The 26,969-nt window shown below is 42.3% G+C and overlaps 3 protein-coding genes across 4 annotated transcripts in view; all 3 read right to left on the reverse strand.

Moving 5' to 3' along the window:
- LOC126001133 (dehydrogenase/reductase SDR family member 2, mitochondrial-like) overlaps positions 1-26,969 on the reverse strand; it is a 159,177-nt gene that overhangs the window by 131,201 nt on the left and 1,007 nt on the right. Inside the window, exons 4-7 of the mRNA XM_049768334.1 lie at positions 25,404-25,474; positions 24,624-24,672; positions 24,215-24,349; positions 23,711-23,769 (exon numbers count right to left, since the gene is read on the reverse strand). Of these exons, the coding sequence (XP_049624291.1) occupies positions 23,711-23,769; positions 24,215-24,349; positions 24,624-24,672; positions 25,404-25,474 (314 nt within the window). The remainder of the gene's footprint in view (positions 1-23,710; positions 23,770-24,214; positions 24,350-24,623; positions 24,673-25,403; positions 25,475-26,969) is intronic.
- Positions 1-26,969, reverse strand: part of LOC126001132 (dehydrogenase/reductase SDR family member 2, mitochondrial-like) — a 230,772-nt gene that overhangs the window by 130,181 nt on the left and 73,622 nt on the right. The gene's annotated exons all lie outside the window — the stretch shown is intronic.
- Positions 1-26,969, reverse strand: part of LOC126000998 (dehydrogenase/reductase SDR family member 2, mitochondrial-like) — a 69,503-nt gene that overhangs the window by 41,521 nt on the left and 1,013 nt on the right. The gene's annotated exons all lie outside the window — the stretch shown is intronic.

Below are 26,969 nucleotides of genomic sequence, written 5' to 3' on the forward strand. Positions count from 1 at the left end.
AGTATCCTGAGGCTTTTCCCTAACTTATTTCTTGGATATAGTCACCCTTTCAATTCAGATATTGACTCAACAAATGGTCGCCAACCCATGATGATTTTTTAAAGAACCAGTGAGGTGTTCAGTTCCCTATAAATGTAATGTGGAGAATTTTCCCAAGACTCTCCCCATCTGTGTGCCCTGCCAGCCTCCCATTCCATGATAGTCCCCTGTCTTCTCAGTTCCTCTTCCCCTACCCCACAAAAAGCACAAACCATAACTCAAGGAGTTGTAGGCACATTTGGCATACTAAAGCCTGGGTTTCTGTTCTTAGCTCTATATGGTCCCCTGGACATGGTGGAGCAATCCCTGAGTGCCACATAGGGAGTAGTCCCTGAGCACTATTTGAGCATGACCAAAAACAACACAAAAATTAACTCAAAATTAATCACAGGTTAAAGGCAGAGCATAAAACTTTTAGAAGAAACAATAAGAAAAACTTCTATAGCCTATTGATATGGTAGGTGTATGGGTTGGTTTTTATGCTATTAAAAGAGTCTTGGCAGCATGGTTGGCCATGACATAATACTTAAAGTTTCTGTGTGTGTGTGTGTGTGTGTGTGTGTGTGTGTGTGTGTATATATATATATATATATATATATATATATATATATATAATTGGTTTTGGGGCCACACCCGGAAGTGCTTAGGGGTTACTCCTGGCAGGCACAGGGGACAATATGGAACGCCGAGATTCGAACCAACCACCTTAGGTCCTGGGTCGGCTGTTTGCAAGGCAAACACCACTGTGCTATCTCTCCAGCTCCAATGTTTCTGTATATTGATGAATTCTATTTGCCAATATTTTGTTAAGGATTGTTGTGTCTATTTTCATGAGGGATATTGTTCTGTAGTTTTTTAAATTTTTTTTCTTTGTTTGAAAGCCATGCTTGGCAGTACTCAGAGATTACTCCTGGTACTCCATTCAGAAATCACTCCTAATGAGACTCTGGGGTATGGGGCTCAAACCTGGGTTGACTGCATGAAACAGGTATCAAATCTGGGTGACCAAGTACAAGGCTGCCCTTGCCTGCTGTACTATCAGTTCAGCCCCAATTTCTTCTTTCTGTTTCTCTTTTTACAATTTTTTGCTCTTTGGTTTTAGCATCAAGATAAAATTCATAAAAATGATTGAGAAATGTCCTCAAAAAAGGAAATAAAAGGACTTCAATTTGGAAAAGAAGTTAAACTATAAATATTTGTAGGTGACATGATATAGATATTTTTAAAAAATCTACAGGCTCCATTAAAAAATTATTGGAAATAATAAATTTATGTGATATAGTGGCAATCTACTAAACCATGCACAAAATTTTTTTGTGTTTTTTGTGAGAAAAAAAATCAAGAAGAATAACCAGAGCCCCAGCCTCCAAAATGAGGATCTAGTGAGATTTGGGTCAGGAAGCAAAGGATGATGCAGAAAATAATCCACACAGTGAAAGGTACAAGAACGAGTTCAGGAAATTCATTACTCAAGCAAGAAATCCAACCACCCAAGTTTTCTGTTCCTATGAAGGAACACAGCTCAGTGAAAGAAGGCCAAAAAATGAGCCTCTGCCTTCCGCAGACCTCTGCTTTTACTGACAAGAATCAGGCCCCACTGTAGGGTGGAAGAGAAATACCAAGTAGGGAATAATCCAATATCCAATCACCAGATCACACTCTAGGGTGTGAAAAAGAAAGATAGAAGAGAAAAAATAATGAAAGAAAGAAATAATGAAAGAAAGAGAACGAAAGAAAGAAAGAGAGAGAGAGAAAGAAAGAAAGAAAGAAAGAAAGAAAGAAAGAAAGAAAGAAAGAAAGAAAGAAAGAAAGAAAGAAAGAAAGAAAGAAAGAAAGAAAGAAAGAAAGAAAGAAAGAAAGAAAGAAAGAAAGAAAGAAAGAAAGAAAGAAAGAAAGAAAGAAAGAAAGAAAGAAAGAAAGAAAGAAAGAAAGAAAGAAGGGAGGGAGGAGGAGGAAAGAAAGAAAGAAAGAAAGAAAGAAAGAAAGAAAGAAAGAAAGAAAGAAAGAAAGAAAGAAAGAAAGAAAGAAAGAAAGAAAGAAAGAAAGAAAGAAAGAAAGAAAGAAAGAAAGAAAGAAAGAAAGAAAGAAAGAAAGAAAGAAAGAAAGAAAGAAAGAAAGAAAGAAAGAAAGAAGGGAGGGAGAGAAAGAAAGAAAGAAAGAAAGAAAGAAAGAAAGAAAGAAAGAAAGAAAGAAAGAAAGAAAGAAAGAAAGAAAGAAAGAAAGAAGAAAGAAAGAAAGAAAGAAAGAAAGAAAGAAAGAGAGAGAGAGAGAAAGAAAGAAAGAAAGAAAGAAAGAAAGAAAGAAAGAAAGAAAGAAAGAAAGAAAGAAAGAAAGAAAGAAAGAAAGAAAGAAAGAAAGAAAGAAAGAAAGAAAGAAGGAAGGAAGGAAGGAAGGAAGGAAGGAAGGAAGGAAGGAAGGAAGGAAGAGAGAGAGAGAGAGAGAGAGAAAGAAAGAAAGAAAGAAAGAAAGAAAGAAAGAAAGAAAGAAAGAAAGAAAGAAAGAAAGAAAGAAAGAAAGAAAGAAAGAAAGAAAGAAAGAAAGAAAGAAAGAAAGAAAGAAAGAAAGAAAGAAAGAAAGAAAGAAAGAAAGAAAGAAGAGGGCCGAGTGGTGGCGCTAGAGGTAAGGTGCCTGCCTTGCCTGCGTTAGCCTTGGATGGACTGCGGTTCGATCCCCCGGCATCCCATATGGTCCCCCAAGCCAGGAGCAACTTCTGAGCGCATAGCCAGGAGTAACCCTTGAGCGTTACTGGGTGTGGTCAGGAAGGAAGGAAAAAAGGAAGAAAGAAAGGGAGGGAGAAAAGGAAGGAAGGAAGGAAGGAAGGAAGGAAGGAAGGAAGGAAGGAAGGAAGGAAGGAAGGAAGGAAGGAAGGAAGGAAGGAAGGAAGGAAGGAAGGAAGACTCCTCCTCACTCTCATCAACTCAATCTATGTCAAATAAAAACCACATGGTTACCTCCTCTATAGGAAAGGAATGCGGATATATAGGGTGCTGTGGACAAAACTGAAAAAGGTAAACACCTATATAGATAGACCTCACTAACATAATGGTCAGTACTCGAGACATGAAACCTATACATACCCAAAAGTTGATCTATTAAATGTTTCCTTTCCTTATAAGTACTATACTTAGTACTCAGCGCACCTCTTTCATTCCACACCTCTCTACATTAATATACACCTAAGCTAACTTCTATATGTTTATATGTGTGCAGGAGTACACAGAGACAGGAATTCTCCTTAAGGGACAAACCTAAATCACAAACAACTCATACCTATACCCTATGTAACCCCTCCCATATACTATCCCCTCTCCCTCCTCCAGAAAACCGATTATCCCTTCACCCCTCAATCCCACCCCCGATATCCCCACCACACTCTAACTCTTCACCCTCAGCTCTTAATCCACTAGGCACCAAGAAAGACCTCCTACCACAACGAGCTAGTACCCACTACCCAAGTGAAGAGACACCCTCTCACCTCGTTCCTGGCAAGAAAATAAAACCAACACCCTGACAGACTCATGCAGTGTGGCCCTCCTAATCACCTGTGGACTGTGGCTTGATACCGGAACTAGCTCCAAAGGACCCCCACTGCAAGAACTCTACCCAACACCTCCCTGCCTGGACCCCACACCTCACAAGGAAATCTCAAAAGACAAGGGGAAACCCTATTCTTTCATCATAAGTATAAACCTATATAACACTACCTCTTATCCTGTTTCTCCTAAATGTAAAGTGATCTCCTGTATCACTTTCTCCCCCTTTTCTTTGTTTCTTTTTTCTTTTCTTTTTTATTCTTGTTAGTTTCTTTTGTTTGTTTTCCCTTGTTTTAGTTTTTTATTGGATTTGATTTGTTTTTGTTTCTTTTGGGTCACTTTTGGCAGCGCTCGGAGGGTGCTCCTGGCTCTATGCTTGGAGCACGTCCCTGGAGGGCAAGGGGGACCATTTAGGATGCCAGGTTCTGAGCCACTGCCCTTCTACAGAAAGGACAAATGCCTGATCTCCATGCTGTCTCTCCTGGCCCCACTTTATCCCTTTAATTACATCTTTTATTTAATCTTTTTTGTTGTTTTGTTGTTTTGTTTTGTTGTTTTGTTTTGTTTTGGGGTCACACCTGGCGGTGCTCAGGGGTTACTACTGGCTGTCTGCTTAGAAATAGCTCCTGGCAGGCACGGGGGACCATATGGGACACCAGGATTTGAACCAACCACCTTTGGTCCTGGATCAGCTGCTTGCAAGGCAAATGCCGCTGTGCTATCTCTCCGGGCCCTAATCTTTTTTTTTTTTTAAAGAAACTTTTTTTCCTTTAGATATGTGTGAGTATATATATTCTTAATTTTTGTCGGGAGTCTGGTTTCTTTTCTCTCCACCCCCCCAAATCCACCAGCAATATAAGGTAGCACCACTTCCTCCTGCAAAGACATATTAAACAAAGGGGAAATTGTACGTATAAAAACAAGCTCTTATCTACTGGGGATAAGAACTCATACTTGGGGCCAGGCAGTGGTGCTAGAGGTAAGGTGCCTGCCTTGCCTGCGCTAGCCTTGGATGGACTGCGGTTTGATCCCCTGGTTTCCCATATGGTCCCCCCAAGCCAGGAGCAACTTCTGAGCGCATAGCCAGGCATAACCCCTGAGCGTCACCAGGTGTGGCCCAAAAACCAAAAAGAAAAAAGAAAAAAAAAAGAACTCATACTTGTTTACAACACAGGGACATCTCCCACCCTGAATGTATGTCATGTGGAAACAACTTAGGCTCCAGGGAACTAGACACTGACCGTTCAGCCTTAACTCCTGGATCCCAGACATAGATACGACATAGTTCTCCGCAACAGCTCAAGGAACCAAATCCCTTCCAGGGCATTTACAATGCTGCTCTGACACCAACATAAGCCAGTCCTAAATTGATAACCTGACAAGGAGGAAATGGGAACAACTTGATCTAAGAGCAAGTTGTCCTCCCTCATCAGCTATCGATAAGACAAAATCAGAAAACAGGTCACCCTTTGATATGTGCAAAAGCCAAGATCGCTATATACTGGTTGTTGCAACCAAAATTGAACAGTACGCATCCAGGGACCAACAACAACAGTAACAAAAAACTCTAGCCTGGCTTTTGGTATACGATCTGTTCAACAAACAAGAGCTCCAATTCCAGAAGTTTGACTGAGACAACCGCAACTGAACGGGTCTTCTAGAAATATAACGAAAGACTTTATCCCAGGCTCCAGTCTAGGAGCAACATAACGACCAAGAACACCAACTACAGAAGATGGATTAAAACGACACTGAAGAAACAACTGCTAGAACCACAAAGAAAGACTTCATAAACTCCATTCCCTGAGCTGCACAGTCACCAAGATCTCTAGAAACAGAGGTCTGATTTTACCATCCAAGACAAAGCAGAAGTCTTCCACACACCACGAAAGCAGTAAGGGGAGAGTAAATGATCATGCAAGGAGTCCAGAGTTAATCCCATGACAATATGCTTCAGGGGTGGAGAAACCCTGCATCACCTATGTCAAGACAATTCTCTCTACAATATCCCCAATAGTTACTGTGCCTATGCAGGGGGGTAAAGAAAAAGAGGGGGAAAAAGCACAAAACAATCATTTTTCCACATGTTTATTTATTGATTGATCGATTTTTTTGACGTCTTTATTTTGGTGTGGAGATTACTGTTTGCAACCTTCGGTGCGGGACTCCCAACCCGAGGGGGTGTAGGAATGAGGGTCGCTAGTAATTTGCGGGTTTACTCGAGCAGGTCCAATCTGTGACGAAAACTTGAGAAGTTAGTAAGAAAAATCCTCAAGACAACGCATGCTGTTCAAAAGGGATTTATTGCCAGGGAGATCAGCTTTTAAGGGCGAAATACATTAGGGGATGTTACAGGTTTTCCACCAATTACAATTGTAAGCACTCATTAGCATAAGCTGGGGGCAGGTAATAGGGAGGGGTAAAGAGGTAGACCTGAGCACATGTTTGTACTGAAAGCACAAGTTTACACTGAAAGTACAAGATCCAAACAGGGTCTTATAAATTTTACTCAGCAAGCATAAATAAAAACATCAGCTGTAAACAATAATCTTTTGCTAACACAAAGGCAAGTTGCTCTATAATTTTCTTTCTGGCTGGATGTATTCAAATGCTTTGAATTTACTTTAGTGTTTGTCTATTTCCTTTGTCCTCAGGGCATGGGTGCCTCTGGTCACGTGGGTAACAAGGTCAGGGATTTCTGAGGCACCTTTGTTCTAGGTTCCATCAGCTCGGCTCCCCACAACCGTTGATGTCTCCAATATTATTTTATTTTATTTTGCCTTGTCTTTCTCTTTCTTTTTGCACTCGAGCATAATTTGATTTCAGAACTGAGACTATTTTGTGGTGCCTGTCTTTGTTGCTGTAGTGCTCACTGGTTATTTAATTCGGTATTTTTTTCTGTATTGTTATGGTATTTCAGTTACCTTTTTCACATCCTCTTTCAAACTGAGGTTGGAAGCCTCTAGAGGGACTCAGCCCATTTCAGCGTATTTGACTTTTGACTTTTTTTTCCTCTTATTTTGTACCCCATTCTATTGCTTTTCTTGCCTTCAAACAAAGCCACATACCTCAATTTTTCTAGCTCTGCCTCTTAAATAGAGGGGGAAACAAGGGAAGGTTCCAGGACCAAACAGGTATGTGATCACTAATAGTAAGCCAGACAAAGAGGGGTCCACCTACTCTAGCAGTCCGGGGGGTGATGATGGGGTATATGGGTTTTAGAAAGGGAACTGGAATAGGGGGAGGACATAGTTGGTGATGGGTATTCCCCTGACTCAATGTTAATATGTACCTAAAATACTACTGTAAAAGATATGTAAGCCATTATGGAAAAAATGTGTTTTTAATCAGAAACTTTCTTTGACTTGCATGTATTATTATTATATCAATTATATTATATGTTATGTTAGGTCACTATATTATGTTATGTTAGTTTACCTCATTATGTTAATCAGTTTTGTCTCTTGAATAAATTCTTACAATAAAAAAGAAAAAAAAAGAAAGGAAGGAAGAAAGAAAGGAAGAAAGATGAGGGGGGCCGGAGAGATAGGATGGAGGTAAGGCATTTGCCTTTCATGCAAAAGGTCATTGGTTCAAATCCCGGCATCCCATATGGCTCCCTGAAACTGCCAGGAGCGATTTCTGAGCATGGAGTCAGGAGTAACCCCTGAGCACTGCTGGGGGTGACCCAAAAACCATTTGGGGGCTGGAGCAATAGCACAGTGGGTAGGGCCATTGTCTTGCACACGGCCAATCCAGGCTCAATCTCCGCAACCCATATTGTATCCTGAGCCTGCCAGGAGTAATTTCAAAGTGCAGCATTAGTAGTAATCCCTGAATGCCAACAGGTATAGCTCAAAAACAAAAACCAAAAAATAAAAGATGAAATGTTAACTTTTATGACAATATGACCCAAATACCCATTATCTATATATATGTATATTAGAGAAGTATAATCTCTTCCATATTTTAAGAGATTGTGTGGAATTGACCAAACCTATCTCCCATTTTTGAAAAGCATGTTCTCTCTCTTTCTTACCTTCATTACTTTCTACCTTCTCTCTTTCACTCTGAGTTTTCTCCTCATTTTACTTCTAAAGCAGAGACTTTTATCCCACTTCCAAAGAACATATAGGATCCTCTCCTTCACTCCATCATTACGCTAATTGCAGTAGTCTCTCTCTCTATCTCTATCTCTCTCAATCACTCAGGGCTTTAGTTACTCCTGGAGGTGATGAGGTGGACCATATTGAACCCGGGTCAGCAGCATGCAAGTCAAACATCCTCCCCACTTTACAATCTCTCTGGCCCTGCAGTAGTCTCTAAATCAAGGGCCTCAAACTCAATTTACCTGGGGGCCGTAGGAGGCAAAGTCGGGGTGAGGCAGAGACACATATGGGATTTCAAAAAAAAAATCCTCAAACTTCATTATTAACAGTTTTAATTATTTCTTCTGAACATGAATAGAACATTCAGTGAAGATCATGAACAGTTCTTCTGAACATGGCATCTTTTGCCTATTCCTTGCTGCCAGACACTTGACAGTGCTTCTTCTCACAAATATGAACCACATTTGGCTTTAGAGAGGAAGCAGTTGAGACCCTCAGTATGGCTTGAAGATGATCATCATTAAGTCTAGACCTGTACTTTGACTTATTGAAGTTCAATGTGGAGAATAACTTTTCACACAAATATGTGCTCCCAAAAAGGTACATGGTACACTTGAACATTCGGGAAAGCTCAGGGAAGCTGGGGGGCAATTCTCTCAAAAATTGCCCATGCATGTCTGCTTTTCCACTAATCTCCCTAAACTTGGTTTTGAGATCAGAGTTGCACTGCAGGTCAATGCGCTCCATTTGAAGCACAAGAGGGGCATCTTGCACATCAAAGGAAAAGGGGTCCACAAAAATTTGGAAAGTGGCTCTGTGCTTTTTGAAGTCTGCAAATCTGTGATCAAATTCCTTCTCTAGCTTAAAAATAGCATCAACATATTTCTCACCACTGAATGGTATGCCTGCATCCACAAGTTCCTTGCATGGTGGGAAATGGCAAAGGTTTGTCTGAGAGAGCTGGGATTTCCATAACACAGGTTTTGTGGAGAATGCTCTCACATTGTCATAGGCAGCACTGATAAGCTGCCCCAGGCCTTGTAACATCTTGTTTAGTACATTCAGCTTATGTGTGTTGTCAACAAGAAAAGCTAAGTCCATGAGCCATTTGTGATCACTCAACTCAGAAAGAGCATCCCCATCCTTCTCCATGAAGGCTTTCACTTCTTCTCTCAACTCAAAAATTTTTTTCAGGGCCCGGAGAGATAGCACAGCGGCGTTTGCCTTGCAAGCGGCTGATCCAGGACCAAAGGTGGTTGGTTCGAATCCTAGTGTCCCATATGATCCCCCGTGCCTGCCAGGAGCTATTTCTGAGCAGACAGCCAAGTGTAACCCCTGAGCAATGCCAGGTATGACCCAAAAACCAAAAAAAAAAATCTTTTCAGGACATTTCCCCTGCTGAGCCAATATACCTCAGTGAAATAGAGTACATCTCCATATTCTGACTCTATTTTCTCTAAAAAAAAAAAAAAAAAAAAAAGCATGGAACCTCCTGTGCTTTAAGCCCCTGGATCTGATTTGGTTGATGCATTTCACAACAACAGACATCACATTGTCACATGGCAGGCATTTACTGCAAAGGGCCTACTGATGGATAATGCAGTGAAGAGCAATGGCCTTCTCTACACTCTCCTCTTGAAGTTTTTTTTTGAACAAGTGCCACCAGTCCATTTTCCTCCCTGTCATCGATGGCACTCCATCGGTTATTATTCCAACAAACCTCTTCCATGGCAAACCTGCATTCTCAAAGGCATCACACAAATGCCAAAATATCTCATTAGCGGTGGTCTGGCCATGCATTGGAATTATTGTGAGAAGCTCCTCTTCAATTCAAAATTGCAATCAACACCACGAACATAAATTGTGAGCTGCGCAGTGTCTGTTATATCTGTGTCCTCATCAAGAGCAACTGAGTATGCATCAAAACATTTGGCTTTCTTACAGTTAATGATAAATGTCAGAAATGCGCTCTGCCACAGTGTTGGCAGAAAGGCTGATTTTGCTAAACTGACCTTTCTTTTCTGGACAGATAATACTTGTAGCCTGTAACATGCATTTTTTAACAAACTTTTCTTCTGTGAATGGTTTTCCTGCCTTAGCAATCATCTCACTAACCAGGTAACTAGCTTCGACTGATGCAACATTCTCTTTGGTTGCTTTCTTGAAGAAATCTTGTTGCCTCATTAGACATGCTTTAAGACTGGCAACTTGCTTGGCTCTCTCATTTCCTTGATATTTTGCACATTCCTCAGCATGTTTAGTTGAATAATGGCATTTCAAGTTGTATTCCTTGTGCACTGCAACTTTCTCTGAGCAAATAAGACATGTGGGGATGCCCTGTACTCAACAAAGAAATACTGCGTCTCCCACTTTTCCTAAAATTGTCTGTGCTCATCATCAATCTTTCTCTTTACTGCAGGCTTTGATGAAGTCATGATGAAGGTATGACAAAATCTAATTCTGTAATAAACTTCTCTCCCTTAACTCCCTTAGGCCTCCGATAATGCAAGGGACAGCGGGCAGGTGCAGTGGAAATGACATCTGCGCTAGGTGCAAAGTATTTGCATTATTCGCTTACCAAATATTTGTGATTAAAAAACTGCGGGCCCGGGATCTCAGATGCCAGCACCCTTCTGCCTCTCTACTCTGCTGTCCTGCATTTTTGGCCTGATTTCACCCTTGGTGCGGCTCATCAGCCAGCCTGCTTTCCTGTGAGCTTTCCGGGGAGTCTGCCTCCCCGTGAGCCTTCCGTGGAGGTGAGCCGACACGCCCAGAAAGGGAGGAGCCACTGAACTTCGCTGGATCTCAGATGCCAGCACCCTTCTGCCTCTCTACTCTGCTGTCCTGCATTTTCGGCCTGATTTCACCCTTGGTGCGGCTCATCAGCCAGCCTGCCTTCCTGTGAACTTTCCGGGGAGTCTGCCTTCCCGTGAGCCTTCCGTGGAGGTGAGCCGACACGCCCAGAAAGGGAGGAGCCACTGAACTTCGCTGGATCTCAGATGCCAGCACCCTTCTGCCTCTCTACTCTGCTGTCCTGCATTTTCGGCCTGATTTCACCCTTGGTGCGGCTCATCAGCCAGCCTGCCTTCCTGTGAACTTTCCGTGGAGGTGAGTCGACACGCCCAGAAAGGGAGAAGCCAGAGGAGCACGGTTGCTCCGCTCCCCTTCGCAACGGTGCACAGCATTTAGCCAATGAATACAATCACAACACATAGAAAAACACGCAGTACTAGTGTGACAATGGGGAAACAACATGGGCCAGTGCCAGACATAGAGAATGAAGATGGCAACTCTGATGACTTGAACATGATCAACCACCTAGTCAGTCTCTCAGATAAGGAGTTTAGAGTTGCAATATGGAACATGTTCAAAGAACTCAAACAAAGTATAGAAGAGAAAACTAAAAAGAATCAGGAGAATATGAAGATAGAAATGAGAAAACTCCAAACGGAAATTTCAGATCAAATAACAGGTCTGAGAAACTCAGTAGATGAATTGAAGAAAAACATGTTTGAGATTTCCCACAGGTTAACAGCAGCTGAGGATAGAATCAGTACACTGGAAGATGAGATACATAACAATTACATACAGCAGAAGAAATTGGAAAAAAGCCTCAAAGCAAATGATCAAACAATGGAAAAATTACTCAAAGAATGGGAACAGATGAAAATAGAAGTCTATGATAAGCTCAACAGAAACAACTTAAGAATCATTGGAGTCCCAGAGACTCAGGAAGAAAATCTCCGGGAAGAATCAACAGTCAAGAACATCATTAAAGAGAAACTACCAGAGATAATGAATACATGTGATCAAATCCTGCATGCCCGAAGAGTGCCAACTAAAAGAGACCCCAGAAAAAACACCCCAAGACACATCCTAGTCACAATGACGAATCCCATAGATAGAGACAGAATTCTGAAAGCAGCAAGATCGAAAAGAGAAATTACATTTAAGGGAACATCCTTGAGATTTACTGCAGACCTGTCACCAGAAACACTCAAGGCCAGAAGGCAGTGGTGGGACATAGTGACAAAACTCAATGAAATAAATGCTTCGCCTAGAATACTGCACCCAGCAAAACTCACTTTTAGGTTTGAAGGAACAATACATAGTTTCACAGACAAACAACAGCTCAAAAACTTCACAGACTCAAAACCATTCTTAAAAGAAAAACTGAACGGCATACTTTAAGACAAGGCTTACCAACAGACACACCAAACTTTAATATAAAGATGGCACTAACTCCCAGGACAATTCTTTCTCTCAATGCCAATGGACTAAATGCACCAGTTAAGAGACAAAGAGTGGCTAAATGGATCAAAAAACTCAATCCAACCTTCTGCTGCCTACAAGAAACGCACCTGAATAGTCAGAACAAACATAGACTCAAAATAAAAGGCTGGAGGAAAATCATCCAAGCAAACAACACCCAAAAAAAGCAGGAGTGGCCATATTAATATCAGATGATGCAAACTTTATACTTAGGAAAGTAGTAAGGGACGATGGACATTTTGTATTAATCAAGGGATATGTACAGCAGGAAGAAATCACCCTCCTAAACATATATGCACCGAATGAGGGGCCAGCAAAATATTTAATACAACTGTTGACAAATCTGAAAAATAATATCAATAACAACACAATAATTGTGGGAGACCTCAACACGGCATTGTCAACACTAGACAGGTCAACCAGACTGAAACCCAACAAGAATATACTAGACCTGAGGAGAGAAATGGAAGTAAGAGGCCTAGTAGATATATACAGGACACTCCACCCCCAGAAGCCTGGATACACATTTTTCTCTAATGTACATGGGACATTCTCTAGGATAGACTACATGTTAGCACACAAAACATATCTCCATAATATCAAGAGGATAGAAATTTTGCAGGCTGCCTTTGCTGACCACAAAGCCCTGAAATTATATATAAACTACAAAGGGACACAGAAGAAAAATTTTAACACCTGGAAGTTAAATAGCCTCATACTGAATAATCAGTGGGTCCGAGATGAAATCAAAGAGGAAATCAAAACCTTCCTGAAAACAAATGACAATGGAGACACAATTTATCAGAACCTATGGGACACAGCAAAAGCAGTACTGAGAGGAAAATTTATAGCTTTGCAAGCACACATCAGGAAAGAAGAAGGGGCATACCTGAATAGCTTAATGACGCAGCTCATAGAATTAGAAAGTGCTCAACAAAAGGATCCAAAAATAGGGAGGCAGAAGGAAATAACAAAGCTGAGAGCAGAAATCAATGAAGTGGAAACCAGAAAAACCATCCAAAAGATCAACGAAAGCAGAAGTTGGTTCTTTGAAAAAATAAACAAGATTGATAGACCACTGGCAAAACTAACAAAGAAAGAAAGAGAGAGAAACTTGATAACTCGTATTAGGAATGAAAAAGGAGAGATCACTACTGATATGGTAGAGATTCAAAGGGTAATCAGAAACTACTTTGAGAAACTCTATGCCACTAAAAATGAAAACCTGGAAGAAATGGATAAATTTTTGGAATCTTATAATCTTCCACGATTGAATAAAGAGGATGTAGCATATCTAAACACACCCATTACTATTGAGGAAATTAAGAAAGTAATCAAATGTCTGCCCAAAAACAAAATCCCAGGCCCAGATGGATTTACTAATGAATTCTTTCAAACCTTTCAAGAGGAACAACTACCAATCCTGGCAAGACTCTTTCATGAAATTGAAAAAACAGGAAAACTTCCAAATAGCTTTTATGAAGCCAACATTACCTTGATACCTAAACCAGACAGAGATGCTACGAAAAAAGAAAATTACAGACCAATATCGCTGATGAATGCAGATGCAAAGATCTTCAACAAAATCCTGGCAAATAGGATTCAATGCCTCATTAAGAAGATCATCCACTACGATCAAGTAGGATTCATTCCAGGAATGCAAGGCTGGTTTAACATCTGTAAATCTATCAACATAATACACAACATCAACAGCAAGAAAAATAAAAATCACATGATCATATCAATCGACGCAGAGAAAGCATTTGACAATGTCCAACACCCATTCTTGATCAAAACTCTCAGCAAGATGGGAATGGAGGGAACCTTTCTCAATATAGTTAAGGCCATCTACCACAAGCCAGAGGCAAATATTGTCCTCAATGGAGAAAAACTGAAAGCCTTTCCTCTAAATTCTGGCACAAGACAAGGCTGTCCTCTCTCACCACTCCTATTCAACATAGCACTGGAAGTACTCGCTATAGCGATTAGGCAAGAAAAGGATATCAAGGGAATCCAGATAGGAAAGGAAGAAGTCAAGCTCTCACTGTTTGCAGATGACATGATACTCTACTTAGAAAACCCCAAAGACTCTATCAAAAAGCTTCTAGAAACAATAGACTCATATAGCAAGGTGGCAGGCTACAAAATTAACACACAAAAATCAATGGCCTTCCTATACACCAATACTAATAAGGAAGAAATGGACATTAAGAAAACAACTCCATTCACTATAGTGTCACACAAACTCAAATATCTTGGAATCAACTTGACTAAAAATGTGAAAGACCTATACAAGGAAAACTATAAAACTCTGCTCCAAGAAATAAGAGAGGACACGCGGAAATGGAAGCATATACCCTGCTCATGGATTGGCAGGATTAACATCATTAAAATGGCAATACTCTCCAAAGCACTGTACAGATTTAATGCGATCCCCCTAAAGATACCCATGACATTCTTCAAAGAAGTGGACCAGGCACTTTTGAAATTTATTTGGAACAATAAACACCCTCGAATAGCTAAAGCAATCATTGGGAAAAAGAATATGGGAGGAATTACTTTCCCCAACTTTAAACTTTACTACAAAGCAATAGTTATCAAAACAGCATGGTATTGGAATAAAGACAGGCCCTCAGATCAGTGGAATAAGCTTGAATACTCAGAGAATGTTCCCCAGACATACAATCATCTAATTTTTGATAAAGGAGCAAAAAATCCTAAAGGGAACAAAGAAAGCCTCTTCAACAAGTGGTGTTGGCAAAACTGGGTAGCCACTTGCAAAAAATTGAACTTAGACCCCCAGCTAACATCATGTACGAAGGTAAAATCCAAATGGATTAAAGACCTCGATATCAGCCCCAAAACCATAAGATATATAGAACAATACGTAGGTAAAACACTCCAGGACATTGAGGCTAAAGGCATCTTCAAGGAAGAAACTGCACTCTCCAAGCAAGTGAAAGCAGAAATTAACAGATGGGAATATATTAAGCTGAGAAGCTTCTGCACCTCAAAGGAAATAGTGCCCAAGATACAAGAGCCACCCACTGAGTGGGAGAAACTATTCACCCAATACCCATCAGATAAGGGGCTAATCTCCAAAATATACAAGGCACTGACAGAACTTTACAAGAAAAAAACATCTAATCCCATCAAAAAATGGGGAGAAGAAATGAACAGACACTTTGACAAAGAAGAAATACAGATGGCCAAAAGACACATGAAAAAGTGCTCCACATCACTAATCATCAGGGAGATGCAAATCAAAACAACGATGAGATACCACCTCACACCACAGAGAATGGCACACATCACAAAGAATGAGAATAAACAGTGTTGGCGGGGATGTGGGGAGAAAGGAACTCTTATCCACTGCTGGTGGGAATGCCGTCTAGTTCAACCTTTATGGAAAGCGATATGGAGATTCCTCCAAAAACTAGAAATCGAGCTCCCATACGATCCAGCTATACCACTCCTAGGAATATACCCTAGGAACACAAAAATACAATACAAAAACCCCTTCCTTACACCTATATTCATTGCAGCACTATTTACCATAGCAAGACTCTGGAAACAACCAAGATGCCCTTCAACAGACGAATGGCTAAAGAAACTGTGGTACATATACACAATGGAATATTATGCAGCTGTCAGGAGAGATGAAGCCATGAAATTTTCCTATACATGGATGTACACGGAATCTATTATGCTGAGTGAAATAAGTCAGAGAGAGAGAGAAAAACGCAGAATGGTCTCACACATTTATGGGTTTTAAGAAAAATGAAAGACATTCTTGCAATAATAACTTTCAGACACAAAAGAGAAAAGAGCTGGAAGTTCCAGCTCACCTCAGGAAGCTCATCACAAAGAGTGATGAGTTTAGTTGGATAAATAACTACATTTTGAACTGTCCTAATAATGAGAATGTATGAGGGAAATTGAGAACCTGTTTAGAGTACAGGCGGGGGTCGGGTGGGGAGGAGGGAGACTTGGGACATTGGTGATGGGAATGTTGCACTGGTGATGGGTGGTGTTAAAAAAAAAAAGAAAAGAAAAAGTATAGGGGCCGGGCGGTGGCGCTGGAGGTAAGGTGCCTGCCTTGCCTGCGCTAGCCCAGGACGGACCTCGGTTCGATCCCCCGGCGTCCCATATGGTCCCCCAAGCCAGGAGCGACTTCTGAGCGCATAGCCAGGAGTAACCCCTGAGCGTCACCGGGTGTGGCCCAAAAACCAAAAAAAAAAAAAAAAAAAAGAAAAAGTATAAAAGATGCACTACAATTTAGGATTAACTGGAAAAAAAAAAAGAAATTGTCATAAAAAAAAAAAAAAAAAACAAAACCGTGGGCCCGGAGAGATAACACAGCGGTGTTTGCCTTGCAAGCAGCCGATCCAGGGCCAAAGGTGGTTGTTTCGAATCCCGGTGTCCCATATGGTACCCCCGTGCCTGCCAGGAGCTATTTCTGAACAGACAGCCAGGAGTAACCCCTGAGCAACGCTGGGTGTGGCCCAAAAACAAAACAAAAAAAAAAAAATCGCATTAGTAAGAAAAAAATCGCATTAAACATTTGCATACCCTGAACAAAACTGCTCAGGGTATGCGAATGTTTAATTTTTTTCTTACTAATGCAATTTTTATTGCGATTATTCGGTAAGCGAATAATCATGAATACTGCGATATTTGAAGGCTGGCCGTGGGCCACAAAATGTTGTATGGAGGCCGCAAACGGCCCGCAGGCCACGAGTTTGAGACCCCTGCTCTAAACTGATTTTTTCACTACTGACCTGCATAGCCATTCTCCCTCACTCTGCAGCTAAAATTCACCCAGCACAACTTGGGGAAATACTTCCCACCCAGCCTTCAGGAGTCATTCCCAGTGCTGATTGAGGGACTATATGGTGCCAGACTTCAGTCCTAGGGCTCCCACACATGACACCTGTACTCCAGTCCATGGAGCAATCTCCCTGGATCCAGATTTCTTGTCTTAAACATAAGTACCTCTGCATAACACCCTACAATGGCTCACATGCACTCAGAATCAAAACTTAAATTATATTTTTGTTTTTGAGCACACCTGGTGGCACTCAGGGGTGACTACTGGCTCTGCTCTCAAAATTACTCCTGGCAGGCTCAGGGGACCATAATGAATGCCAAGGTATAAACCTGGGTCAGCTATATACAAGGCCCTACCAGCTGTGCTAGTGCTCCAGCCCCAAAACTTAAATTCTTTACTTGACTTGCAAAGTACTACAGGATCTACAGGAGTCTTTTATGCCCCCTATGTTGACTCGCCACAATCACAAGCTTGCCCCCAGCATCTCCAACCTTTCTTTTCTCTCAGATGTGGCAGCTCAGTTCTGCCCTGGGAACTTCATTGACAAGAATCAGGCCCTAGTGAGTAGGACTGAAGCAGAAACCACAAGAATTAAGAGAAGAGACAGAAATAAGAAAAAGGTGGTGGGGCAGAGAGATAGCATGGAGGTAGGGCATTTGCCTTGTAACCCCTGAGCGCTGCCGGGTGTGACCCAACCCCCCCCAAATAAAATAATAATAATAATAAATAAAAAATAAAAGAAAGAAGAGATAAACAGCATAAAGTCGGCACAGCTTCATGGACTGAAGATTCTGGTTCTGACTGTCCTCCATGTACATTTATTGCTTACAACCAGAAATCATTATAAAGAGAACAACATTCTTTGGTCAGATTCCCAACTATCTTAATCTGTCTTGGCTAGAATTTTACACATCTGAGGGCTTTAGTTTATTAGGATTAATATCTTTGTAGTGGGACTTCTCTAAGGAATATTCTTCCAGCAGAGGAGACAGAGAGATAGAGAAGTTACAGGATCCCCACTCGTATAGCAATCTGCCTCTGGCATGAGCATTATAGGTTGAAAGTTCCCCAAACTGACCATCCTGTCCTTCTCCTTTATCTAGTCTCCAACTCATTATGCTTAGAAGCTCCTGTCACAGTCCCTGGCTCCCGGTCCCAGATGCTCCCACTTTTTTCATTCTTATTTATTTTCTCAGTACACTTTTCTCTGCCTCACATTTTTTCTTGTTGATTTATTACTTTGTCTATTAGAATGTAAGCCACAAGTGATCCTATATGGTCTCCCAGCCTGCCAGGGGCTATTGCTGAGTGAAGAGCCAGTACTGGCCCCTGAGCACTGCTGGGTGTGCCCAAAGACCAATCAATCAATCAATCAATAAATAAAGTTTAAAAAAAAAAAGGACACGGAGAGGACAGGAGAGATAGCATGGAGGTAGGGCACTGCCTTGCATGCAGAAGGACGGTGGTTCAAATTCCGGCATTTTATATAGTCCCCCGAGCCTGCCAAGAGCAATATCTGAGCTTAGAATCAGGAGTAACCCCTGTGTGCAGCCCAATGTGACCCAAAAACAAAACAAAACAAAACAAAACAAAAAAGACATGGCTGGGGCCGAAGAGATAGCACAGTGGTAAGGCGTTTGCCTTAGAAGCAGAACGACAATGGTTTGAATTTGGGCATCCCATATGTTCCCCCGAGCCTGCCAGGAGTGATTTCTGAGCATAGAGTCAGGAGTAACCCCTGAGTGAAGCTGGGTGTGACCAAAAAAAAAAAACTAAACAAAAAAGACATGGCACTTGACCTTTCACTGGCACACAGTGTGGTCTATCTTCAAATGGGGAGCACAGTCATGCCTGTGTCATGGGATTCAGGAGAAGACTGAACAAGATACTGCAAATACCGAATGGAGCACAGTGCATGGTACCTTAAATATCACTCTGTGAAAGTCCCCTCTTCTTATTTCTTCATCTGCAAAAGGACAGAACCCAGAGTATCAGGGTGCTCTCCTCCAGGCCCCTTATCAATGCCACTTGCTGAAGCAGTATGGCAGGGGTGAGGTGGGAAAGAGGGACCCAGGAGAGGGATGACCTACCTCAGGATTTCAAAGCTGTTGGAAGCTTTGAAGAGGAACTTCCGTCCCATGCTCCTGCACCACAGAGCAGTTCTCACAGATTGACCCAGTGTACACCTGCTGGTCCAGGTCTCCAAGGCCAGGGTGAGTGAGAGGGTGACAGGGATGAGTGAGTGACAGGGATGAGCTGAGAAAGGAGGCATTGAGGAGGGGAACCTTAGGACCCTGAGGAGAGGTCATCCATATCTTTCAATGGGGGCATCCTAAAATATTTTTACTCTTCACAATATCAAAAATAATACCAGCCCTCTTGGCTTTCTATATTTCACCAGCCTTTTTTCCACAGGCTATTCTATTTTCACCAGACTTTCTTTCAAACTCTATTTCTCTATATTTATTCACCAATCTTTCTCTGAAATTTCATTTCTTCATTATTTCTCTATTACTCTTCAAGCACTTTTTTCTCTATTATTCTTTAAATTCTCTAGCCTTTCTCTGAAACTTCATTTCTTCATTATTTCTCTATTACTTTTCAAGTACTTTTTTCTCTATTGTTCTTTAAATTCACTAGCCTTTCTCTGAAACTTCGTGTCTGCATTATTTTTCTATTACTCTTAAATTTACCAGTCATTATTTCAAGACTCTTTTTTCTTTATTACCTTTAATTTCACCAGTCTTTCTCTGAAACTATTTCTTCATTATTTCTGTATTACTCTTAAATTCACCATTCTTTATTTCAAAACTCTGTTTTCACTATTATTCTTAATTTTACCATTCTTTTTCTCAGGCTATATTTCTCTATTATTTACCAGCCTTTCTATAGGCTCTATTTATACTGTCCTGTCATACAGGATTTTTCTTCCCTATCCTAAAATAAATCACAACTTACCAACCCAGCAGTTTTCTTATGAATTTTCTGACTCTTCTGCTGAATGTGGCTTCAGGTCACCGCAGTCCCTCCCATTCCAAGAAGCCAGGCTGGGCACCAAAGTATGGGTGCCCCTTCCTACAGGGACACTGACTAAGATGTGGTTATTCTTTCTTGGAGGGAGATCGCGCAAACACAAAGACACAGATGCAGAGACAGACAAAAGTGGGAAAGGATTCCAGCCAAATTCGAATCCAATTCCATATATTGAAATTCAAGGCCTGGCTTATATACTTTTTAGTGTGGGCACAGTTCTGCTCGTAAATATGTCGATAGGAAATATATACTGTGGGGGGAGGCTGAACCCCTTGCTGGAGGTCTGTGTGTCCAAAAATAACTCCCAGAGAGAAAGATTCTTCCATCATTCTTCCATCCCCCTCCTGGGCAACAACTATCTGCCACAAATAATTCACTTCAGACAACGAAGTTAGGGGACCAAAGGTTTGGCAAAGAGAGTTCTTTGACAGTCTGATGCCAGTTCAATCAGTCATCCGACCTAGCCGTCAGCTCTGCCAAAAGACTCTCTGGCCTCCCCAACAAGCTCTTTTATTTCACACTCAATCGCCCTCACCTGGAAGATCCAGGCGGGACTACAGGCACAGAGCTAAGAACATAGAATAATACAAAGAATACTCTACAATAGAATACTCTACATATACATAGAACAGACCAAATTGTCCAGATAACAGGACCCATCAGCAATTAGGATGGAATATACAGCTAATGGGATCTGTCTCCATCAAGTCGGGGGTGTACTGATAATGGAACCCATCTCAGGCAGGTCGAAATGTACAGATGACAGAGACCTCATAATTTAGACTCAGTTTCCCAGGACCAAAATTCTGTGTTTTCTTTGTTTCTGCACAAGCCTTAAATCTTATATGTTTATTTATTTCTTAAGGCTGCCTGCTTTTAGCATAGCTCTCTGCTTGTTGCCTTTCTATGCCTTACAAGCCTTAAATCTTAAAAGTTTACATTTATTCTCAAAGGCTGCCTGCTTTTAGCAAAGTTCTGTACCTGTCACAAGGCCCTGCATTTTAGCCCTGCATTTTCTGCCTGTTCTTAAGGGGCTCCCTACAATTAGTGATGTGGAGCATTTTTTCCTGTGTCTTTTGGCCATTTGTATTTCTTCTTTGAGGATGTGTCTGTTCATTTCTTCTCTCCATTTTTTGATGGGGCTTAACCCTAATTTTAATCCTAAAACTAACACTGACCTAAACAAACCCTAAATCTAACTCTATCTCGAGCCCTAATCCTTATTATAGCATTGGCCTAAGCGTACCAATTATCTATTAAAATAACAAATGTAATTATCAATTTCTACCATAGTTGAATACAAACCATAACTCTCACCCTACCCATAGTACTAAACCTAACCATAACTCTAAATCTAACCATAACCTTAATCCTCATCATAAGCATATAATTGTTTACCCTACCCTTAGCATAAACATGCCTATTAATCTAATTAAACATTCTTCCTCAACATAACTTTTATTCTCAGGTTCTACTTATCTGAACTCTAACCCTTATCCTAACCCTAAACCAGTTATAACTCTAACTTTATCCCATAATCTAACCTCATCCTAACCCTACCAATTAGTTAAGTCTAATCTTCACCCCGACCCTAATTTTTATTCTCAACTTCTAACACTACCATAGTTGAAATCTGACCACAAATGATAACTATAACTGTAACTGATCTAACTCTAACCCTGACCCTAAACTTTATCCCAGTTTAGGCCTGACTTTCCCAGTTACCCTAAACTACACATTACTATGACTAAACTCTAAATGTAACTTTAACCCTAATTTAACCCTATTCTTAACCCCTAGTCTTAACCTTAATCTCTAGTCTAACCTTAACCCTCACCCTAAACCAACCCATTCCTAATGTTACTAGGAGGGTAACTTTGTCCTAACCCAACCAATTATCCTACATACAACCTTCACACTCAGAGGTAGACAAACTGAAGTTTTCATGTGTTTTTCCTCCCTTAAGCCATATGGGAGAACAAGCTAAAGGTAACACTGGTATGGAGGAGGAAGAGAAGCTGGCTTAAACTAGGCCAGCACAGTAGCTGTGGGCTGATGGTAGTAGTAAGGAAGACTGAGATTTCTGACCTTTCTAATGAAGTCCAGTTTGCACCTCACCCCCACTCCTATTACACTCTATTTACTCCTCTGTACCAATTGACAAAATATACATAACAGTATTTAATTTCTTTTTAAGACCTGTTATTTTTTCTAAATTTCCTTTACTACATGTGAGCATAATAGAGTGGGGTTCGTGACTTTTGTTCACTTTTATACCTTCAGTTCCTACACCACTGCCTGACAGAGGATGGAAGCTACTAAACTTATTAAATTCAGTGTCTCATGTATTGATGAGAATTTTCACATGATGATAAAGGAATTGAGGAAAATTGAGTTTTATTTATGTTCATGTTCTCCATGTTCTCCTCCTCCCACCAGTTTCTCTGTCCTTACACAGCCCCACCTCAAAGAACACATCAGATCTACTGTGAACATAGACTTCTCATGACCTTCATAAGACTGTGCTAAGGCAGCCAGAGGGCAGAAAACAAGATGGGCTACCCCCTTACCAGGAGTCTCCTGAATTGAGGATATTGAGTGTATTTTAGGAAAAAAATATTTAAGGTGATAGGATGCTTGCCTTGCACATCAGGACAACTCAAGTTTGATTCCAAAAATCACATATAATCTCCAAGCCCTCCAGGAATGATCTCTGAGCACAGAGCCAGAAATAAGCCCTGAGCACCTTCAGGTGTGACCCCAAAACTAGAATCAAAATGAAATGTCTAAAGTATGAGACTCTTCCTCAATCCTGGTTTGAGCCTGGTATGATCAAATTACTAGAGCTTCCAATTCTGTCCTCAGATCTTTTGGGGGGAGTTGAGAATTCCCAGTAGTGCTGAGAACCATGTGGTACTAGGATCAAATCTGGGCCTCCTACATGCAAAAAATGTGCTTCAACTTTTTGGGGAGGGTGGATCTTTACTCCTAGCTCTGTATCTGAGGTCGCCCCTGACAGTTCCATGTGTACCGGAAATTAAGCTGGGGACAACCACATACAAGGTAAAACTCTATATTATTCTTCCATTATATTAGTTTGCTTCAATGTTCCTTTGATTTTGGCTTTTTATTTTTTTTCACAGTGCTTGGGATACACATGTGCAGAGCAAGTGCTCTTGCACAAACCTACATCCCCACCAACCACAACCTTTTAGGCCATTTCCCTGGCCTTCTTTCCATAGATTTTGTGGAATGCAGGGGGCAAGGGAATAAGGAGAGCAAATCCTGCGGTGCTCAGTGGTTCCTACCACCGTGTTTGCAGGTTACTCCAGGGGAAGTTTGGGGCACCAAGTGGTATCAAGCATCAAACTCAGGCATATACAAAACTCCTAAATACAAAGCCTGAGCCAACTTTTGAGCAACTTCCCGGGCTTCTGTGTCCAGAATCTATAGCCTGAGACTGCTAGCTAAAAGCCATAGGTCTGCACCCCTGCTCACATCCTAACCCAGCCTCTTCAGATCTTAGGGGAATAGCCGGCCACCACGATGTTCTGGCCAGTGATGTAGCTGGCTTCTGGGGAGCACAAAAACGACGCGATGCCTGCACAGTCTTCAGGCTGCCCGATCCTGCAGGGGAGAGAAAGGAAGGCAACAGCCATGAGTCAGGCTCTAGTTCTGCTGCTGGAAAGAACCAGTCAGAGAAGATTCAAAGTGATGCCTCAGGAGGGAGTCCAGGAGGGATTCAACCCTGAAGGATTGATTGCTCTCTCCAGGGCTGTGTCGACCCCAGACTAGAGCACAAGAAATGGCCAGCAAATAAAATCAGTCTTGAGACTGATGTAGCCACTCCTCCCTCCACGCATGCAGACCGCCTAATGTCAAGCCCCTCTTGCCTCTGGATCTTGTTGGTTTTCTTGAGCTGGTCCCAGACAGAATCCTCATACCCTTGGAACTGGAACAAAAGGAAGCAATTAGGGCCAGAGAGATAGTATAATGGGTAGGGTCACTCTGGGTTTGATCCCTGACATCCCCCTATGGTTCTATTCTCTGAGCCCAAGATTCGTTGATACCTGACCTCAGAGCCTAAAGTAAGCCCAGAAGCACTAATAGGTTTGCCCTCCCCGCAAACATAAATAAATAGAAGTAATGAGTAGATGCTTCTATTAGAGCAAGATGGCAGGTGGTTCAATGAGAGAGGCCAAGGGGTTCAAGCATGTGGGACTCCAAAAACATGGTCACCCTTTCCAAAGCTAACTGGATGGACTAGAGCAGGGTTCAGAGGACAGGGAGCATGTCTGCTGTCAGGATGCCACTATAAAGCATCCCAAACTCCCACATCATTAAGGAACCTTTTCTTGGGGCCCAGCAAGGACTCAGGAGACATGCCCTGCCCTCACCGCTTTGCTGAACTCAGTATTGATCATGCCTGGAACCAGGCAGTTCACCCGAATGTGTTTGGGGGACAGTTCCAGTGCCAGTGTCCTGGTGAGACCCAGCAGAGCTGTTTTGCTGATGTTGTAGACACCCAGTTCCTGGAAAAGGGTTAAAGGACATGGGGTAAGGAACCAGTCACCTGTAGATCATCATACCTGTGTCAAGCTCAAAGCCTAGACACATTCCCCCAACCTAGACTAGGAGCAAATGCACGATCTAGAGGACCCAGACCTGGGCTCAGCCCAGGTAATAAGAGCAAGCATTGGGGATATAAGAATTGGGGGACTCTGTTTCAGGCACTGAGTCTGTAGGGCTACCAGAGCCCTTCACCTTACCTGTTCCCAATCAAGAGCACATGGTGCTACCACTCACCACTACTGGATTGTAGGCTGAAATAGAAGACACCAGGATGACGACTCCACTCCTGAGAAGACAGAGTCCAGGGGAGAGAGGGGGCCAATAGCTGAGTACTGAGCAGCCTTTGACCAACACAGTCCCCACCGCAGGACAGCCCCTGCTGTCATCCCCACTTCCATAACCAAGGCCCACAGAGGCTCGATTACACCCTCACTAAGTGGTCGAGTTGGGATCCCCACCCTCTCTAACTCCAGTCTCCGTGCTTGAAATCACTATTCTCTACTGCCTCTCCCTGGAAGCCAGACAGAATGGGCTTGAGAAAAAGGATCCTACACTAAGGGGACAGCACAACAGCAAGGAATTCCCTTTTGCCCAATTCCTTAGAAAATGTCTGGAGCAAGATCCTAACATGAGCCCTCTGCTCCTGGGACATGTAGTGTCTGCCAACACACATGCAGGATGTGGAACAAAGAGTAGAAGCAGGGCACAAGGAAGGGCTTGGGAAGGACTACCCTCTGTAGTCAGAAATGGGGCAAACCCTACTAAGCTCTTAACCACTAACTACTGGGACAGCATTCTCAGACCAGCAGGGAACTGGAAACATCACCTCTTCCCCCAAACCACTGCACTGGGAAACAGCTGCACAAAGATGAGGACAGTAGAAGGGGACCCCAGGGAGACCTCTTCTGTCCTCCAACCCTCTCAGCAACATCCCTGTTTTTCCAGACACCATTCCTGTGCCTCAGTCTCTCCAAATACCACCAGTCCTCACTCTCGCCCTGCAGTCAGTCCTACCCCCTCTTCTCCATATGGGGCAGCAACAAGCTTAACAGCAGAGCCGGGGACTTCACATTGATGTCCAGAATCTGGAATCAGAGCAAAGGAAGGTTGAGACACAGCCTGCCCAGTCTTGCAAGGCACTGGGACTTCCACCATTTGTGTGACAAGGGCAGGTTGTACAAATGCCAGAGTCCAGATGCATCAAATTGCTAATGGGTAACAAGCATAGAAACTAGTGGGGACAGATCTGAGAGTAATGTCCAGTGACATGAACTGCTCATGGTTCGAAGGAAAAACTCGGGCCTTCTATAAAAGGTAGACTACACTCTGGTTGAGCAGAGAGGAGCGATACAGAGGCCATCTGAAAAAGATCAGAGGAGAACAGGTGGAAAGAAAGCATATGTGAGAGCATGAAGATTCCTAGAAGAATTCCTCTGTCTTTATGTTTATATGTTTGTTCTCTTGTCTTGTCTGATAAAATTAAAGACATACCCACAATGTAATTGGATCAAACAAATCACATAGGTGTTACATGTGAAGAAATGGAGACTCAGAAAAGTAAGTGCAGAAAAGCAAGAAGACTGAGGTTATCATCCCCATTCACAGCACAGTAAATAAGGACAGAGCATTATTCTATTATTGGCTCACAAAGAATGCCCCATGTAAGCACTTCCGCATACACGGGTTTCTTGCAGACTTGGTTTTGAGCTTTCCTCTGGCCAACACAAAGAGGAATACACAGCAGAGAAGGGTTGTTCTTGGAGTCAGGATCCTATTTTGATATTGCCTGTTCGTAATACCTAGGCTAAACAGAGGCTGTCTGGGGACTCTGTGTGGGTCTAGTGACAGGACAAAGGAAGAGAGAAACTGTCCTGTTTTTGAACACCACACCCTGCAGTCCTCAGGGGTTAGTCCTGGCTCTGTGGTTAGCAGTGATCCTTGTAATGCTCTGAGGACCATATGCAGTGCCAGGGACTTGAACTGACTCTAGTTGCCTCAGTAATGGGCAGGACAACTGCCTTGTCTCCTGGCCTATCTCTCTAGCCCCAGAAAAAAGGAACAGTCAAGGAAAGGATCTGGCCAAGCTGGTTCTAGAATAGAGTGCTAATTGGAAGGAAGGAAGGAAGGAAGGAAGGAAGGAAGGAAGGAAGGAAGGAAGGAAGGAAGGAAGGAAGGAAGGAAGGAAGGAAGGAAGGAAGGAAGGAAGGAGGAAGGAAGGAAGGAAGGAAGGAAGGAAGGAAGGAAGGAAGGAAGGAAGGAAGGAAGGAAGGAAGGAAGGAAGGAAGGAAGGGAGGGAGGGAGGAAGGAAGGAAGGGAGGGAGGGAGGGAGGGAGGGAGGGAGGGAGGGAGGGAGGGAGGGAGGGAAAGGGAATGAGGGAAAAGGAATGAGGGAAAGGGAGAAAGGAAAAGGGAGGGAGGGAAAGGGAGGGAGGGAAAGGGAGTGAGGGAAAAGGAGGGAGGGAAAGGGAAGGAGGGAAAAGGAGGGAGGGAAAAGGAGGGAGGGAAAGGGAAGGAGGGAGGGAGAGAAAGAAGGAAGAAAACCCAGTGTGAGGGACAGAAAGGGGAAGGAGGGCTGGTCAA

The sequence above is a fragment of the Suncus etruscus genome, chromosome 2 (genome assembly GCF_024139225.1).
Source record: "Suncus etruscus isolate mSunEtr1 chromosome 2, mSunEtr1.pri.cur, whole genome shotgun sequence".
NCBI lineage: Eukaryota > Metazoa > Chordata > Mammalia > Eulipotyphla > Soricidae > Suncus > Suncus etruscus.